Source organism: Elephas maximus, chromosome 3 (genome assembly GCF_024166365.1).
Source record: "Elephas maximus indicus isolate mEleMax1 chromosome 3, mEleMax1 primary haplotype, whole genome shotgun sequence".
NCBI classification, from domain to species: domain Eukaryota; kingdom Metazoa; phylum Chordata; class Mammalia; order Proboscidea; family Elephantidae; genus Elephas; species Elephas maximus.
The window spans coordinates 133,097,085-133,116,985 of NC_064821.1; the positions used below are offsets into that span (position 1 = coordinate 133,097,085).

General features: G+C 37.0%; 1 protein-coding gene across 5 annotated transcripts in view; it reads right to left on the reverse strand.

Moving 5' to 3' along the window:
* The window catches only part of TTLL7 (tubulin tyrosine ligase like 7), a 245,482-nt gene that overhangs the window by 45,527 nt on the left and 180,054 nt on the right, over positions 1 to 19,901 (reverse strand). For all 5 annotated transcript variants that reach the window (XM_049879618.1, XM_049879617.1, XM_049879616.1 and 2 more), the window contains 6 exons: positions 19,158 to 19,252; positions 12,033 to 12,180; positions 11,874 to 11,947; positions 10,457 to 10,592; positions 8,727 to 8,813; positions 1,504 to 1,702 (listed from right to left, as the gene is read on the reverse strand). In XM_049879618.1, coding sequence (XP_049735575.1) covers positions 1,504 to 1,702; positions 8,727 to 8,813; positions 10,457 to 10,592; positions 11,874 to 11,947; positions 12,033 to 12,180; positions 19,158 to 19,252 — 739 coding nt within the window. The remainder of the gene's footprint in view (positions 1 to 1,503; positions 1,703 to 8,726; positions 8,814 to 10,456; positions 10,593 to 11,873; positions 11,948 to 12,032; positions 12,181 to 19,157; positions 19,253 to 19,901) is intronic.

Below are 19,901 nucleotides of genomic sequence, written 5' to 3' on the forward strand. Positions count from 1 at the left end.
ATAGTTTTGAGACTGAATATTTTACAGAAAGATTCACAGGGAGAGACAGAAAGTAGAACGGCCAGGCTAAATGAATAAGCTATAGCATTTAGGTCCCATGAGATAAGTAAACAAAACAGAAGAAAAATCTAAAGGTTATCCTGATGGAATTTAAACATATAATTGATTATTACAAGAGTAGAAGAGCAGTTTCAAAATACAAACATCATCAGGGAAGTTAGCTTATTAAACCATAGCTGAAGAGCCGTTTTAAAATATAAACTTATTAAACCATAGCTGAAGAGCAGTTTTGAAATATAAACATTATCAGGGAAGTTAACTTATGAAACCATAATTGAGGAGCAATTTTGAAATATAAACATTATCAGGAAAGTTAACTTATTAAATCATTGCTGGAGATTTTTTTTAAGAAGCTCATAATTCTGTTTATTGCATTATTGAACCTGTGTCTTTAGTGGAGTCCTAAGACAATAGAGCAGAGGACAAAGAGAGATGAGAGATAGGAGCTAAGAAAAGTCCTGAATTTAAGGCAGTGTCTGGAAGGGGTGTCATACTAACTCTGAGCAAACAGAAATACCATACTGGATATTTGGGAATAAAAAAGAATCATGGACACAATGTTAAATATTTCATGGTTGAAGAGAGAATGAAAGACAAAAGATGAGAGAAAAATATGTGAAAAGAAAGGTAGAAATAGAGAAAAAGGAAGAAGAAAGAGAGGATGGTTGATTGCTTTCCTGAATACTTCCTGTGCACCAAAAGCCCTGACTTAAGTGCTTATCTGTGATGAAAATCAGAGTGAACAAAACTTCAATTATATCACAACTGAGTGGTTCACAGGCACAGTCGAGTCAAATGCATAGAGAGATACACAAGTTTTTAAAAAAAGACAGGTGACAGTATAAAGCAAATTGGGTGAAGATGTAGGTAAAGAGCACATATTTGCTTAAAAGAGAATATAATCAGCATGTGAGCCATGAGACAAATTTTTTTTTAATTTTATAAAATCCATGCAAGAATTTAACTCTTAACAAAAACTTTGAAATACAGAAGAATGGATAGTACCCAAAACCCAAATCCATTGCCATCAAGTCAATTCTGAATCATAGTGACCCTGTAGGACAGAGTAGAACTGCCCATAAGGTTTCCAAAGCTGTAATCTTTATAGAAGCAGACTGCAATATCTTTCTCCCTCGGAGTGGCTGGTAGGTTAGAACCACTGGTGTTTTGGTTAGCATCTGAGCACTTAACCACTGCACCACGAGGGCTCCTTAGAATGGACCGTAGACATCCTTCATTCAAAACCCATTCACTGTCCATTTGCACAATCTGAAAGGAGTTGAGGGATATGTCCTTATCGAGTTGGGGAAGGAAGTGAGATAGAGTTCAGGTCTCCTCATGCACAACTAGGGCATTAATTTGGCCCCAGGTCTTTTTATTGAGTTCAATAATTCAGCTTCCATAATTTTTCATAAACAATTAAATGAGAAGTAATCAACTTACTGGATTGTTGAATTAATTTGTAGTGGTTGGAGTTTTTAATATTATATGGAACTTGCTTTTCTCCCTTCTTATTTTGATAGCCTTCTTTTTCGTTTTCATCAGATTCTGAACAGCTCCTGCTACTGTCATAGCTGCTGTCACTGCTGTAGTACTTCTGTCTTTTCAATACCTCGGTGCTCTCAGGCATGGAAGACAGAGGCTAGAATAGAAGGGAATATGTTATTTTGTTAGAATTGCAAAATAAAAAGTTTATTAACAAGATCAATTACTATTTTTAATTTCCTGCTTTGGCTTGTTGTCTTTCTCTGAAGGCTGATAATACCTCAACATACTATTGCTACAGTGCTGCTTAGCCTACAGTGCTATGCTCTAATTCTTCTGTTTCCACCAAATATTATTTCTCAAATGATATAGTTCAGTCATGATGAGGGAAATGCTGTTTCCATTGAAATTATTCTATTTTCAGTATTTTTGTAATGATACTCTGCACTAAAGGACCAGAGTAACCACAAAGACTAACAAAATAGAACAAAAATATCTGAGATGAAAGTATAAAAATCAGAAACAATCAACTTTTCTTCGTTTCTTACAGAGAGATGATTCATTTAGACTAAGAAGTGTGTCTTTGTTGCATCATCAGTGTTCAGGGTCACTAAATAAATGTGTGAGTGTGCGTGAGTGTGTGTGTCTGTGTGTGACAGAGAGAGAGAGAAAGGGAGGGAGAGGAGGCTAGGGAGAGAGGAAGAAGGGATGGAAAAGGGGTAAAGAGAAGAAAACAGCAACAAGAGAAGCCACTTTACGTAAAGGCTTAAAATAGAGCCTGTGAGCCTGTTCACTCAGATAAGTACCAAGAAGCAAGCTATTCTTCACATGCTAATTTGTTGTTGATATTTTTATAAATAAAAAATTTTAGGTAATTATTCACTTTCCAATTTTGTTCTGAAAAACTCATGTCTCAGAGAGTTCTTAGTTTAGACACATATGCTGTGGCCATTACGGAGCAACATTGCTCTTCCTGTTCAAGCTACATAAAAAATACTGCATATAATGTGAAAAACAGCGCAGTATTGTTTAGCGTATAGGTGCCACGTAGAAGTATAAAACTGTAACGATTCAAAATGCCATGCTATTATGTTCCAGTGGCTCTACTCGAATTACTTGTTTCCAGTCCTCCCAATCAATGTGTTTCGAATGATGCCAGCTGAGAAGAGAAGGGAAGTGGGACAGGTTCACTTCAGAAAGAATGTGCATGACTGAGAACAAGACAGTTTTATCGCTTAGTCTTTTTAAGAGACTATTACACACACCACATGCCACCTATTCCTGCTGAGAGAGATTCCTGCAGTTGTACACTAGGTGCTTGTTCTCTGTTAAATCAAACAGAAGTGTTTTGATGTTATCATCCACCATGTGAAATCCTTGGGTATCACAGGATTTCACTGAAAGAAGGTATATCCTCTAGTGTAACCATGTAGGACAAGAGAGAAAGAGCATTTCATGAAGTGCCTGGAATACACAGTAAGCCAAAGTATGGTCTTCTTGAAGTTATAGCCTTTGCAAAGGCTGAAAAATAACCAAAGCAGGAAAGTAATTTAATACACTAAGGAACCAACTTGTGTTTAAAAGTGTGTTCTCCTTTTGATGGTCCAATATCTACTGAGCACTTACAATGTTCAAAAAGATATGCATAAAAACATTTACCAGTAACACAATCATCAAACATTTTGACAGTCTTGGGGCATATGAATTCTAGAGGAAGGATGTTTCTTCAGAAGTTTAGCATACCCAGAAGAAACAGTGGCACAATCAGGCTTGGTAGTAGTGCCTTCCTTCATGTAGGCAAACAGCTTTAAGGTTTCTTAAGGAGCTTGACTACATAATGAGTTATTCAACCCTATAAAGAATCACAAGGGGAAACGCATAGCTGAACCTTTGTGTCATTATATACGTATTTGGGACTTTTTGACCAATACATTGTTCAAGCAATAATTAATAAATCACAGCAGCATAAACTCTAAACATTGTCTAACAAAATGGAGTTCATAATGAGCAATTAGTTATGACACAAACCATATTACTTATCTTGTGTCCAATTTTATCATGAAATAGGTCATATTTGAAGTATATATGAATGGTGTAAAGAATAAGAAAAAAAAAAAAAGACCATGTTCCTACCACACAGTTTAAGAAATAGATCATTGCTAATACTTTATGTGGTATTTATTATTTATGTAGCTAATAGACATTCCTTAGATTTTCAAGTAAAAATTTATAGTTGGACCATTTTTCCTAATACAAACATCACTTAACCTTGATTAACTCTAATTATTCTTCTACCTGTAAAATAAAGACACTGGAAATCAATGCTTAGTATATGATAGCATTCCTCTCAAAGCGAAGGGCAGCTTTGAAGTTTGGCTCACTCCAGATCCATAGTAAATATAAAGTCAAAACTGATTAAAAAAAGGTCTCTATACTAATTATGCACCTTTCAAATGCTGCTGGCTTTAGCAACTCTTGTTTTTTTTTTTTGGTTAGGTGTCATTGAGTGGGCTCAAATTCATAGTGACCTTATGAATAACAGAACAAAATGTTACCTAGTCCTGCTATACCTTAATGAATGTTGCTATGTTTATGTCCATTGCCTTGGCTACTCTGTCAATTTGTCTATCAGGTTGTGTCATCTGTGTATCTCAGGTTGTTAATGAGTCTTTTTCCAATTCTCATGCTACTTTCTTTTCTATATAGTCCAGTTTCTTGGATTATTTGCCCAGCATACAGATTGAATAAGTAAGGTGAAAAGATACAACCCTGCCACACACCTTTCCCAACTGTGAACCACACAGTGTCACTTTTTCTGTTCGAACAACTGCCTCTTGGTCTATGCACAGGTTCCACATAAGCATAATTAAGTGTTCTGGAATTCCCATCTTTGTGATGTTATCCATAATTTGTTATGATCCACACAGTCACATGCCTTCACATTTGATAAAACACAGGAAAACATATTTCTGGTATTCTCTGCTTTTGGTCAAGATCCATCTGACAATAGCACTGATATCCCTTGTTCCGCTTCTCTTTCTGAATCCAGCTTGAACTTCTGGCAGTTCCCTGTCAATGTTACGCAGCAGTTGTTTTTTATCTTCAAGAAAATTTTGCTAGCATGTGTCATTAATGATATTGTTTGATAATTTCCACATTTAGTTCGATCACCTTTCTTTGGAATGGGCACAAATATGATAGAGAAACTGTTTTCGAGTGTTGCTTCCCTTTGCCTCAATTGGTATTCTTCAAATTCCCGGAGCCTTGTTTTTCACCAATGCATTCTGTGCAGCATGAACTTCTTCCTTCAATACCAGTGGTTCTTGATCATATACTACCTCCTGAGACGGTGGAGCATCAACCAATTATTTCTGATACTAATAACTCTGTGTATTCCTTTCATCTTCTTTTGATGCTTTCTGCACCATTCAATTTTTTTTTTTTTTTTTTTTTTGTCCGTAGAATCCTTCAGTATTACATATTACAACTCAAGGCTTGAATTTTCTCTTTAGTTCTTTCAGTTTGAGAAATGCCAATCGTGTTCTTCCATTTTGGTTTGCTAACTCTAGGTCTTTGCACATTTTATTATACTTTACCTTGTCTTCTCAAGCCACCATTTGAAATCCTCTGTTCAGCTCTTTCACTTTATCATTTCTTCCACTCACTTTATTTACTCTGCACTTAAGAGCAAGTTTCAGAGTCTCTTCTCACACCCATTTTAGCCTTTTCCTTCTTTCCTGGCTTTTTAATGACCTTTTACTTTCCTATTGTATGATGTCCTTGATATCTTCTCACAACTCTTCTAGATTCTAATTAGAATTCAGCTATGAAATCTTTTTATATATATATTTTTTGTTATTGTACTTTAGATGAAGATTTACAGAACTAGCTTCTCATTAAACAATTAGTACACATATCGTTTTATGACATTGGTTACCAACCCCACAACATGTCAACACTCTCCCCTTCTCAACCTTGGGTTCCCCATTACCAGCTTTCTCGTCCCCTCCTGCCTTCTAGTCCTTGCCCCTGGGCTGGTGTGCCCATTTAGTCTTGTTTTGTTTTATGGGCATGTCTAATCTTTGGCTGAAGGGTGAACCTCAGGAGTGACTTCATTACAGACCTAAAAGTATGTCCGGGCGCCATATTCTCAGGGTTTCTTCAGTCTCTGACAGACCAGTAAGTCTGGTCTTTTCTGCATGTGTGTGTGAGTTAGAACTTTGTGAGTTAAAATTTTGTTCTGCGTTTTTCTCCAGCTCCACCAAGTACCCTCTACTGTGATCCCTGTCAGTGCTGGACTCAGTCTGGTGGAGGCTATAGAACTTGTGGTCCATTAGTCATTTGGACTAATTTTTTCCTTGTATCTGTGGTTTTCTTCATTCTCCCTTGCTCCAGATGGGGTGAGACCAGTGGAATATCTTGGATGGCTGCTCACAAGGTTTTAAGACCCCAGACACTACTCATCAAAGCAGAATGTAGTTTTCTTTATAAACTATGTTATGCCAGTTGAGCTAGATATTCCCTGAGACCATGGTCTCCACAGCCCTCAGCCCAGTAATTCAGTCCCTCAGGGAGTTTGGATCTGTTGATGGAGCTTCCATGACTTTAACTTGGACAAGCGGTGCCGGCTTCCCCAGTATGGTGTACTGTCTTACCCTTCACCAAACTTAACATTTGTCTATTATCTACTTAGCGTTTTTCTATCCCCACCTTTCCCCTCCCTTGTAACCATCAAAAATTGTTTCTTCTTGTGTGTAAACATTTTCATGAATTTTTATAATAGTAGTTTCGTGCAATATTTGTCCTTTTGTGAAAGACTTATTTCATGTAGCATAATGCCCTCCAGATTCATTCATGTTGTGAGATGCTTTGCAGAGCGAAATCTATTCTTGAGATGGTTTCTAAATATCTTCGAGGTAATACTTTGTCTCTTGTGGACTCCCTTTGATTTTCTTCAGCTTCAACTTGAACTTGCATTGTGAGCAGTTGAAAGTCTGTTCCACAGTCGCCCCCTGGCTTTGTCTTGACTAATGATACTGAGCTTCTCCATTACTTCTTTCAACAGTTGTCGTCAATTTGATTCATTTTAATATCTCTGGCAAGGTCCATGTGTATAATCTTCAACTAGATTGTTGAAAAAAGGTATTTCCATTGCGAAGGTATTGATCTTGCAGAATTCTATCATGTGACTTCCAATGTTCTTCCTATTACCAGTGTCATATTTTCCAACAACTGCTACTTCTTTTTTTCAAATTTCACATTCCAATCACCAGTAACTATCAACACATCTTGACTACACATTTGATCAATTGCAGTAGGTAGTAAAAATCTTCAATATATTCATTTTTGGCATTCATAGTTGGTGTGTAACTTTGAATAATAGTCATGTTAACTGGTCTTTCTAGAAGGTATATGGATATTAACCTATCACTGATTGCACTGCACTTCATGATACATATCAAACTTTGTTTTAACAATAAATGCAACCCTGTTCCTCTTCAACTTGTTGTTCCTGTTGTAACATACCATATGATTGTCAGATTCAAAATGGCCAATACAAGTCCATTTCAACTAACTAAAGCCTAGGATATCATTCATCAAGTATTCCATTTTATTTTTGATGGCCACCAATTTTCCTTGATTCATACCTGGTACATTCCATGTTCCAATTACTAGTGAATGTTACCGCTGTTACATCTGATTTTGAGTCATGCCACATTAGCAAATGAAGGTCCTTGAGGCTTTACTCCACCTCGTGATTAAGGCCAACTCTACTTTGAGAAGGCAGTTCTTTCCACGTTGTATTTTGAGTGCTTTCTGACCTGAGAAGCTATCTTCCAGCACCATATCAGATGGTGTTCTATTTGTATCAGTAGGTTTTCTTTGGCTAATTTTTAGAAGTAGATCACCAGGGCCTTCCTCCTAGTCTATCTTAGTCTAGAAGCTCCACTGAAACCTGTCCACCATAAGTAACCCTATTGGTATTTGAAATATGAATGGCATAACTTCCAGCACAATAGTAACACGCAAGCCACCACAGTATGACAACCTGACAGTTTACACTCCCTTAAAAAAAAAAAAAAAAAATTCTTTAGTGCAGTACTTGCCACAACATACCCTCAATTTTGGCCTCCTTATCAGCTCTTCCATTAACCAATAAGGTCCCCGAGAACAGAAACTGTCTTCAACAAATTTAACTAATAGCTTTTTGAGATGTTGCTATGTGCCAGACATTGTTTTACATGCAAAGATTAAAATACATTCCTTACTTCAAGAAGCTTACAACTACTCTACAAAAGTGTTATTAGTGGTACTGTGAGATAAAGATGGGAAGGAAGATCTAAGATGAATGGGGAGAGTAGGGAAAGGTTTCACAAAGGCAGCAATGGTTCATGTGGATTAGTAGTGAGTCTCCTATCAATTAAGCAATCGATCAATGATTTTTTTTAATTAGGCAGACATTTCAGAAACATAGAAAAGCATGACAGAGCATGATGCATCTCAGGACACAGGGATGGCTTAGTATTACTGAAATGTAAAGTAAAATGAGCAGAATGGAAAAGGTTTCCAAGGTTTTACAAAGTCAACTCTTTCCTACTCTGCTAGCAAGGATTTGACGTGTAATATAAGAACATATAAATGACATCAACACAGAGCAGATGCAGGTAAAGAAAAGATGTGTCCGTTTTCACCTGCGTGATGGCTTTCTATTTATTCCTAGGAATGGTACATATTTTAAATAATGTAAGATCAAGTAGCTGGGTTAAAAAAAAAAATGAGGCTGCCAATAAAGTTCTCTAGAATCATAATTTGCCTTATATATAATGCTACACATTTCTTTGACGGTTATCTGCCCAGAGATACGAGGAAAACTCAATGCTGAGTTTAGAATAAGAGTGCTAGCTCTAGGTCTCTTTTGGCCCTGACTCATATGGCCTTCTGTAGCACTAGAGAAAGAACTGAAAAATGAAGGAAATTAACAAAATGAAATAAAATTTCATCTAAGTGTGAGATAACATCATCTTTCAAACGCTATCTGAACTGGACACAGGTGTACTATATAACATATCTGTTACAATTCCTGAAAGGGCACCAGTCATTCTTATAGTAAGAAGTATCAAGGGAAAAACAACTGTATCTAAATATCTATTTTGATATCTGGAAAGTTAGTGATACTGCACCTTTGGTCCTCGAGGCTTGGTAGTTTTTCCCATCAACTTTTCATCATCAATTTCACATTGTTCCAGAAGATCCAAAATATCTTCCTCCTTAAAAAAAAATCTGACTGAGTGAAATCAACAAGATGGCTTCATAAGCAGTTCCCGCTTCATTAACATAACTGCCTCTGATCCTGCCTCATTAACATTATAAAGGTAGGATTTACAACACATAGGAAAATTACATCAGATGACAAAATGGTGGACAGTCACACAATACTGGGAATCATGGCCCGGCCAAGTTGACACACTTTTTGGGGGTACACAATTCAATCCATAACACCCACTATTATGGCTATTATACATACAAAAAAGAAAAATAATAAATGTTGGTGAGGATGTAGAGAAATTGGAACTCTGGTACGTTGTTGGTGGGTATGTAAAATCGTATAGCCTCTGTGGAAAACACTTTGCAGTTCCTTAAAAAGTTAAAAAAAAATTGCCATATGACCAAGAAATTCCACTCTTGGCTATACATCCAAAAGAATTGAAAGCAGGGACTCAAACAAATATTTGTGCATCAATGTTCATTGCAGCATTATTCACAAGAGGTAAAACTGATAAACTGGAAGTGCGGAATTCAAGTGAAAAGACCATATCAGCTTTATTATGATTATTCACTCACTCAGGATTAACAGGGTATCCAAGATACTGGGGGGATCACTGCAGGGAGATGCCAGTAGTATAGTGTACACATAGTTTTAACAGGTCCAGATATATGCTTACCTAATGCTGCAGACTACTCATTGGGGGCCTCCAATAAAACACATCTCCAGTATTCACACTCTTATGAAGTTTTCACTTACTTTGACTCTGACTATGTAACTTACTGAACCAATGAAAGCAAGCATAATGCAAGTAGAGGCTTAATAAGGCCTTCCACTGCATACTGGGGCTTGTGTCTTGAAATGTTCCCTTTTGGAGCTCGGAGCCACTGTATCAAGAGCTCTGGCTACCCTGCTGGAGAGACTGTGTAGAGAGAAAGAGATGCCACACCAGCAGCCCCTCAAAGTTCCCATTATTCCATCTAAGGCACAAGACATGTGAGTGAAGCCAAACTAGATTTCTAGCCCCAGCTGAACTTTCAGATGAATGTAGCCATTTGATTCACTCTAGGCACGACTAGCAGAACCACTCAGCTGAGACTAGTCAAGACTGTAGAATAATGAACAAATCAACGATTGTTATTTTTAAGTTTTGAGATGGATTGTTAGACATTTTATTAAGGTAAACAGATTACCATGTGTGGGGTTCTGGGGTTTTGTTGTTGTTGTTTTGTTTTTTCTAAGTGACTTTTTCTCATATGCCAGGTCTGTGTTCCAAGAAAAAATACCGTATGATGTTAGTTACTATCCAAATAATGTGAATACAAACAACAAGGTTAATGCAACTGACTTTCTTATGTAGCTACATATCCACATCTGTCCAATCAGACATTCTTATGATAATTTATTGATATTACAACATAACAGCAAAATTATCTACCCCATAGTTTGTTCTTTTAGATAACATATTGCTTATGAAATCACTTGGTTGAGTTTATGAAATGTTAGGAACTTATAAGAATGTAAAGTTTGAGGAAAGTGCATTTTAAAAGTAGAAATTTTGTTATATGTAGTATTAAGGCAGATTGTTTTAAAGACATATTGTTTGGCCACGTTCCTTTTTCTCTAGATAAACATTTATTCCTTTACCTTCATCCTTTTCAAAGGATTATTCAGTTCTCGCTGGAATGAAGCTGCTCTTCCTGAAAGAAAGGTCTGAAAAGCAACAGCCAACAAATTTTCATACTTTTCAAGTAGTGTTTTATCTTCAGGAGGATAAATTCGTCTGCAATAAAAGCAGATAAACCAAGTTTAAAAGCACCTATCGTAGTTCTATAGTTAAAGTCAACTACATAGATAATTCTCGACCACCTACTCTCTGACAGTCATTTTACTAGGTGCTAGAACTATGGATGAATATAGTTACAAGAAATTCATAAATTTCCATTTGCTACCCACACAAATTCAAAGTTAACTAGAGAATTATCATTAAATAATGCAGCTCCAAAAGTACAGCATAAGGGGTTTGGTTGAAGGGGTAACTGGAGAAGAATGGCAATGAGTCAGCCTGGACAAAATACATTTATAGGGAAGAGTTCAGGTCATGAGGGATATTTCGGAGCTTTGGACTTCACATGCTTACTGAAACAAACAAGAACAAAGAGATTATGGAGCCTTAGTGGTGCAATGGTTAAGTGTTCAGCTGCTAATCAAAGGTCAGCAGTTTGAATCCACCAATCATTCCTTGGAAACTCTATGGAGCAGTCCTACACTCTCCTACTGGATTGCTATGAGTTGGGATAGACTCGATGGCAACAGGTTTGGTTTTGGGTTTTTTTATGTAGATTAGCCCAAATGATATCTTTTGGGTTGCTGAAACTTGCCTCATAGGCTAGAGAGAATTGGGGTAGATGTAGTATGTATGGGATGAATGTGTTCTAATCACAGGTGGATTGTGTTAAGGCCAGGAAAGGCAGTCATACCAGGAAAACAAGAAGCTCTATGCCCCACCCCCTCCTTAATATTGATGAATCAATGTCAAAGCTTGGGAGGAAGAGCAGTGTTTCTAAGAACTTAAGGACCTTAGAGGGTCCTCTCTGGATCCCATCAAGGGTGGTGCTGTGGAGGAGTTTCAGTTCATCACAATCCACACCCCTTTCATTTGATCATATCTGGCTCCTTCCAACATTTTCGTTATCTGCTTGGTTCCTGAAGCATTTGAGCTTAAAACAAAGTATTGCAAGGAAATTGAATTGACAGAGAGGATACTAGAGACCTGAATACTGACTTTCTCTAAATACCACATTATAACCAAATAATGTTACAGGATAATGATAATGATGACTAAAAAGACCACTCCAGAGGCTGGCTAGCAGAAGGTCTCCCAAGTCTGAACCATCTTCTTGCTGACTACCTTTTCTTTCTGGGAATATATCAAACAAAACTACTTTCTCAGAACGAAAAAAAAAAAAAAAACTGCTTAAAATAAGCTTAAAGGTTAAAAATGTAGAGTAATTGCTTTGACACTTCACCCCTTCAACCTGTACAAAAGCAGAAGCATAGTTACCTATAATTCCCCATATGCCGATTTTCGTGTTCTTCTTTTGAGACCTGCTTTCGTACTTGAGCGAGTCTCTCTTTCTAGAAATGAAGAAATTTTACAAATAAAGCCTGACAAATGAATCATATAATTCAAATTGTAGGTACTTTGTTAAATTTTTCATACCAACTCTTCTTTCCGCCTCTCCAATTGGTGTCTCTGCTGTTCCCAGTCTGAGGAACCTGGTAAGAGTCTTTTTATTGAACTTTGACCATAAAGCCTCTTTTGAGCCTCAGCTTTTTGTTTGGCCAAGTTTCTCCTTTTATCACTTGTCCTAAAACATAAAACACAAGAACGTATCCCAGAATTCAAACACCTCTTTGGCAGAAGAAAAGAGACAGTAGAGAAAGGAATACATATTTGATTAAATTTATATATACATATGCATTATATTTATATATTCATCAATTAATATGGGTCTCCATATAGTAAACAGAAGTTCTGTAGAAAGATGAAATGGAAATAGTATAGGTTTTAAGAGTCAGACAGATGTAGTTTCCTATCGGAATTGACTCAACAGAAATTTTTTTTTTAACTTACTAGCTTTGCAATTTTAGATGAGTGAATTAACTGCTGTGACTCTGTTTCCCCATCTATTATATGTTAGCAATAATGTTCCCATCATAGTGTTCTTATAAGATCAGTTGTAGTAGCATTAATACGTACTTAAAAAATGTTGGTTCCTTTCTCCTCCACGAACCACGTTCACTTTTATTTAAGTATTTCTCACTTATACTGAACACCCTTCAGCACATTTTCAATTTCCATTAAAATCCCAGCCTAACAATCATTATTTATTTGAAAACATCTCTTCTTTTACTCAACCATGAAAAATTTAGTTATAAGTCTCTGATTTTTACAGGAAAAACCCTGTTATGGGATTGCTTTCCTCTGAACTTCTTTTCTCCCTCTTCCTTTCCAGGCAGCTGGTGCAATAAGATAAGCCTGAGGTCTTTTCTCCCCACCCCCTCTAACTTGCACTCTTGTACGTCATCCTTGAAAGGCCTAGCAGGAACAGGATGAGCTCCAGGGAAAAAAGAAAAAGGAAAGCAAAGCCATTTCTTTTCTTGCCCTTAGGGGAAAAAATGGGCTTTACCCTTGAGCTTACATTTCCATAACTCCCCAGTCATTAGCCCAGCAGAGCCCAGGTGAGGATGTAAACCAAAGAAAAGGGGACAAGAAGACCATCTGTCCAGTTTCTAGTGTGGAGGTTAAACTGGAGAGGTAAAAGAAGTGCTTAAGCTTATATGTGGCCCCACTGAATTCATCAAGAGATTGCATTGACAATATAAGGCCAAAACCCTAGATAGTAAAGAATGTTGTTTTGCCTCAAATATGTATCATCCTCACAATTCGAATTTGCAGGAGTGTTAAGAAACTCATCTACTCTCTTTCATGACAGCATTGAGGCTTGAGTGACAAGAGTTCAACAGATGAACTGGGCAAAATGAAGAACTTGAGAAAAGGCATAAAACGCATTCAGAAAATTTCAAGTTATTCAGTATGGCTATAGTTTTGGATGAATTTGTGAAAATTAGCTAGTCACGAAGGCTTAATTAAATACTAGATTCTTTAACTTTAGGGAATGGAGGGGGATGTGAATTTTAAACAAGAGAAGGACATAATTATATTCACAAGTTTTTAAAAATTATGCCCTTGGCAATATGTAGAGTGGCTTAGAAGTAAAAAAGAAGAGACACAGGCACTTAAGATGGGATGCTATTCATTAGCAAATCACCTTGTATGCAATGCAAAGGAGGTTAGACTTTATCTCAAACTGTGGAAACAACATAATGAGAATATCAGAGTTTATAAATATTTCTTCAAACACTGGCATTCCTCAAAGCTCTACCCTTGCCCATCTTTACTTCTCAATATGTGCCTGTGTAATCTCATCCATTAGATCCAACTGCAATCTATACAAGGATGTCAGTCAAACAGATATATCTACGTCCTAAAAAAAAAAAAGTTTTTTTTTTTCCTGGGGACCCGTATATCACATTTCCTATTTAACATTTCTACCTGTGTCTCAAAGTAACTCAAAATTAGCATATCCAAACCTAAATTATCTCTTTCTTTCTACCTTGCCCAATTTCCTCTCACCTATATTCTTTATCTTAATAAACAGCATATCATCAAAGAAGTCATCCAAGCCAGAAACGTAGGAATCATGGGAGGCTTTGAGTTCCTAGTGGCCCTGGTGGCACAGGTCAGCAGTTCGAATCTACCAGCTGCTCCTTGGAAACCCTGTAGGGCAGTTCTACTCTGTCCTATAGGGTTGCTATGAGTCAGAATCGACTCAACAGCAACAGGCTTCTGTGGAAGCTACAAAGTGGGATGAGAGTTAGTGCTAGAAGCAGGGGGGAAGCTAATAAAATAATCGAAGAGGAAGATGAGAAATCCTTAAACTCGGATAGTGGAATAAGAAATCAATAGATAGTCAGAAATTTGACAGGATTCAGTTACAAGAAAGGAAGAATTAAGGATTGTTCCCAGCTTTCCAGTCTGGGTTTTTATGTGATTGATTATGCCATTAACTAGCAAAGAGAGATAGAAGACTAGGTTTGAGTAATTATCAATGCACTGTACTTGTCTATGATTATATGTTTCCTTTTTAATAATTGAGCTACTTAAGAAGAGAAAATTCTATTCATTTTTGTATCTCCAGCTTCTAATAAAGTAAGGCTCTTTCAGAATGTCCATGAAATATATATAAATGATTAGATTTAGACTGTGTAAATTGGGAGGTATGTGATACCCTTAGCAGAAAAAAGGAGGGAACATGCCTGAAGAAGAAAATAATTCACTTTGGGTCATACTGAACCTGAAGTGCCATCAGAACATTCACAAATTCATTCATTTATTTACTTAGACACTCACTCACTACATGTTTGTTGAACAATTACTAGACCAGAAGGGTCCAATATACAGGGTCATCAGACAGCTGCAAACACAGGACTAGAGCTCCAGAGAGGCTCAGAGTTAGCGACAGACACCCCTATCTACACCCCTATTTACACCTCGGTACATACAGGTGTAAACTGGGGGGGACTCCCGTGTCAGACTCACAAATGATGCCACCAAAGTGAATGAGATTGATGAGGAAGAAAAGAGGGCTAAGGCAAGAACACAGTAAAAAATGACAATTAGGGAGCTGAAAGGAAGTGAAATCATAGAAGAGGACAGAAGAATCTCAAAGTTTAAGCAAATCCAGAGAATCGTAGCAAAGAAGACCTGTAAGAATGAATTTTCAAAAGCTGGGTAGCATTAAATGCTGCAAAAACCATGTACCTCTAGCCCATGAATTTGTTCTAAATAAGAGCTAGATTAAAAAAAAAAAAAAAGTATAATTTAATCTAATTTAATTAACAAGTATTTCAGACCCCCCGGACTCATGAGAGTATGAATGTTTTCCTAGACTCTATTTTAATAATTCTAACAGACTACTTATGGAGGAAAAAAGCTCTTCTTATCAACCCGGTAATACCACCACAACACTAGGTTGGATATTCCTTTTTTTACAGAAGAAAAAAATCTTTTAATTGTTCTACACATAACTCTGTTCAGTCTCTTGTTGCTGAAAACACCAGGCACAAGGTTTCAGATAATTATTTGAATCTGAACTCAAATTGTACTGTGCTGTTCAAGCACAAAGGAAAACAGTAGTTGTGATAACTACCGTCAGCAAATCTATATTCTTCTGGATTTCCTGGAGACTAAAAGCATGTCTTTAATAAACTAACTTTGGGGTATATTTGGAACCTATACTATAAGTAGGAGCCCTGGTGACACAGGGTGCTAACCAAAGAGCTTGGCTGCTAACCAAAAAGTTGGCAGTTTGAATCCACCACCCGCTCCTTAGAAACCCTAAGAAACTCTGTCCTATGGGGTCGCTGTGAGTCTGAACTGACAGAGCAGCAATGTTTTTTGTTTTTTAATACTATAAGTAAGGATCCCTGGTGGCACAGTGGTTAAGTGCTTGGCTGTGATTCAAACCCACCAGGCACTCCGAAGGAGAAAGACGTGGCAGTCTGCTTCTGTACAGATAACAACCATGGAAACCCTAAGGTACAGTTCTACTCTGCCCTATAGGATGGTTACGAGTTGGAACTGACTTAAGGGCAAAGGGTTTGTTTTTTGGTTATACTAAGAATTGTAAGGCGTACAAATACATATACTTTTGACTTCAAGGAGTTTAACTCAAATTGAAAAGAAAAGCAGCCACGCCTAGGTAAAACACTACAGAACATAACGGAATAAACAAAATGAAAAGCTTATGTACTATACAGACTATAATTCTTCCCAGAACTCAAAGATAGGAAACATTAATTTGGGCTAAAAAGGAAGTTTCAGGATAAAAGATAGGATTTGAATCACAGGCAGTAAGAAAAGGCATTCAGGCTAGGGAACAGCATAAATCATTAGTGAGAATGTGCGAGATATGTGGGAAAAATAATGAGATAATCAACCTAACTAAAACAGTTCGGGTTGGTGGGTAATAAGATATATGAGTAGACAGCTAAGGTAAATTTATGAAAGGAGTTTAGACCGAGTGTTAAGGTTCTTGAGCAGAAAGATATTACAATGAAAAAAAGATCATTCCAGTGGTCTGATTAAAATGGATCTATCTAAGCAGGGAATTTCTGGAATCACGTAACAATTTATTCTGCCCAAAATTAAAACAGATCGTATGAAAACTTAACCTATAATATTTAATAAGTAGGCAATAATTTTCTTAGCGTTCTTAGTTCCTGCATGTGTTCCTGACACGTGCCCATCATGAACATAACCACAGTGAAATATGGGTCTAATGCATATGCCCATGGAGCTCTCCATCTGGCTGGGGGGAGAAGGCACTTCTGCAACATGAGCCTCATTAGCATATGCTCTAAATGTTAAGAATTGTGCTAAATTCTTTGCGGAACAACATTAAGAAAAACAAGGAAAGAGAAATCCCAATTTCCTCTTATTTTTAGGTCTAGAAATTTTTTTTTTCATTTTTATTGTGCTTTAAGTGAAGCTTTACAAATCAAGTCAGTCTCTCATACAAAAATTTATATACACCTTGCTATATACTCCTAATTGCTCTCCCCCTAATGAGACAGCACAGTCCTTCCCTCCACTCTCTATTTTCATGTCCATTCGGCTGGCTTCTGACCCCCTCTACCCTCTCATCTCCCCTCCAGACAGGAGATGCCAACATAGTCTCATGCATGTACTTGATCCAAGAAGCTCATTCTTCGCCAGTATCATTTTCTATCCCATAGTCCAGTCCAATCCCTGTCTGAAGAGTTGGCTTTGGGAATGGTTCCTGTCTTGGGCTAACAGAAGGTCTGGGGACCATGACCTCCAGGGGCCTTCTAGCCACAGTCAGACCATTAAATCTGGTCTTTTTATGAGAATTAGAGGTCTGCATCCCACTGCTCTCCTGCTCCCTCAGGGGTCCTCTCTTGTGTTCCCTGTCGGGGCAGTCATCAGTTGTAGCCAGGCACCATCTAGTTCTTCTGCTCTCAGGCTGATACAGTCTCTGGTTTATGTGGTCCTTTCTGTCTCCTGGGCTCATAATTACCTTGTGTCCTTGGTGTTCTTCATTGACCTTTGCTCCAGGTGGATTGAGACCCATTGATGCATCTTAGAAGGCCACTTGCTAGCGTTTAAGACCCCAGATGCCACTCTCCAAAGTGGGATGCAGAATTAAGTCTAGAAATTTTTGACTATTTAAACTATATATGCCTAACCTTAAAGATGAAAAATACCCATAGACAAAGTCTCAAATTGGTACCATAACTGGCAAGTTAATAGACACAACAACAGCAACAACAATAACAAAAACACTAAACACAAACACAATGCTAACTTGAACAATAATAATAAGCATTTTATACAAAAAAGGCATATGGCTTAATTAAATAATCTGAAATACTTAATGCACTTGTATAAACTACACAGAACAAAATAAAAAAAAAAACCAAATTCTACATCTCTTTTATAAAAAAAAAGTTTTTTTTCTTTTTTTTCCTTTCTACTCATTTCTTTTAGGATATTTGAAATATAAGGAGAATTTAGCCACATCAATCTTTGGTCAGGCAAGAGAATCATATGACAGCTTCTGAACACATAGTATGTACATCTCTTTCTTTAATGATATTTTCCACAGGAAACTTGGAAACATTTAAAATAAATAAATTACTTGGAAACAACCCATAGCTCTTCTTGAAATGACAATTAGAACTGAAATCATAAAATTCCTGAGTTTAAATGACCTCTGAGGTTCTTTAATCCAAAACCTTAAACTCTGCTTGAACACAAAATTACAGACAGCTCACTACTTCATGAAACAGTTCAGTTAAAATCCCATCAGATCTCTCATAATGAGCCAAAAGCCTTTTCCCAAGTAACAGTATTCCAGATATTTGAAATCTATGATCATATGCATTGCAAACAGGCTAACACCAATGCCTACCATGTCTTTTCTTAAATTTTACTTCCTTCTCTGTCTGTGCTTCTCAATAGGAAAGTCAGCCCTCATTTAACAACTGTTGCTTATTGTTCTTTACACAGGCAGCACGATATAATGGGGAAACCTCCAGAACGAAATACAGGAAATCCATGTTTAAGATTTTTTTACTTCCTGGAATGACCTCTCTGTGCTTTAGTTTCTTCATTTGTAAAACGAGGAAGATAATTTACAGGATCCGCAAAGTTTTCTCCAATTTATTCTCTTACTCTATTAAACAATTATGCCAACACTGTAATTTAACCACTTTTACTGCAGGCTGTTGTTAGCTGCCGTTGAGTCGGTCCCCAACTTCTGGCAACCCCATGCACAACAGAACAAAGCGCTGCCCAATCCTACATCATCCCCATGATTGGATGCAGATTAGATTGCTGTGATCCATAGGGTTTTCATTGGTTGATTTTCGAAAGTAGATTGCCAGGCCTTTCTTCCCAGTCCATCTTAATCTAGAAGCACCACTGAAACCTGTTCAACACCATAGCAATACACAATCCTCTACTGACAGAGGGGTGGTGACTGTGAACGAGGCAGACAGCATTGCTCAGGGAACAGGAAATGCAGTATGTGAGAGGAAGGGAAGAGATACTAAAAAAAGAAAGAAAGAAACTAAATGGGTTTAAAGAATTAATAAATTCCTCCAGAACACCAAAAAAATTTTTTTTCAAGCAGATTTTATGTACCAATGATTTTTCTATGTCAAATGTGGAATCCAAAGGATAGACGAAATACCTTACCTGATGTTTAGTAGCTTTAGCGCATTTAGCAGCACTCCCCTTTTTACATCATAATCTATTTTCTGATCTGTTCCAAAGCTTGGAGCTCGATTAATCTGATAATTACAAAGAAAACCGTTAAAGTAGTCAAATGTTGAAAAGTCAATAAATATTTAACACATATTTGTTACTTTTACATGGGATCCCCTAACCTTTAGACAGTAGATGGCCCAGTCACCATTGCCGCACCTCCCCTCCCCAGCTCAGGTCTTTCCTGTCAGCACCATCTGCCCCTCTGCTCTTCACTCTCCCCATGCACCCTAGGTTTTAAGTTTAAGGAAATTAAAACTGACTCATCCTGATTAAAAAGTTGGAAGAATAGTAATAATAAGTAATATTTATGTTACCAATATAATAATAATTAAATGCATGTAAAAAAATGCATTAGCATATAGAAATTATCAGTGCCCTCTTTTTCACTATTTCGGATCTTTCTGATGAATTTATCTATTGCTGCCTAAAGCAAAAATTTTATTTCTCTCTACCTGGCTCAAATAGTAATTCATCAATTTTCACTGCCAAAGCCATTGACTATATTACTCAGAAAATACAATTAAGGGTAGCTGCAGACAAACCTCTATGAGTTTTTCTAACTGCATAAGGACTAATGGGAATAAATGAGCCATTTGTGGTTGTTCTATTTTCCTATATCATTTTCAGGAATTCATTTAGATGAAAAATAAGTAACTGACTACACCCTAAAAT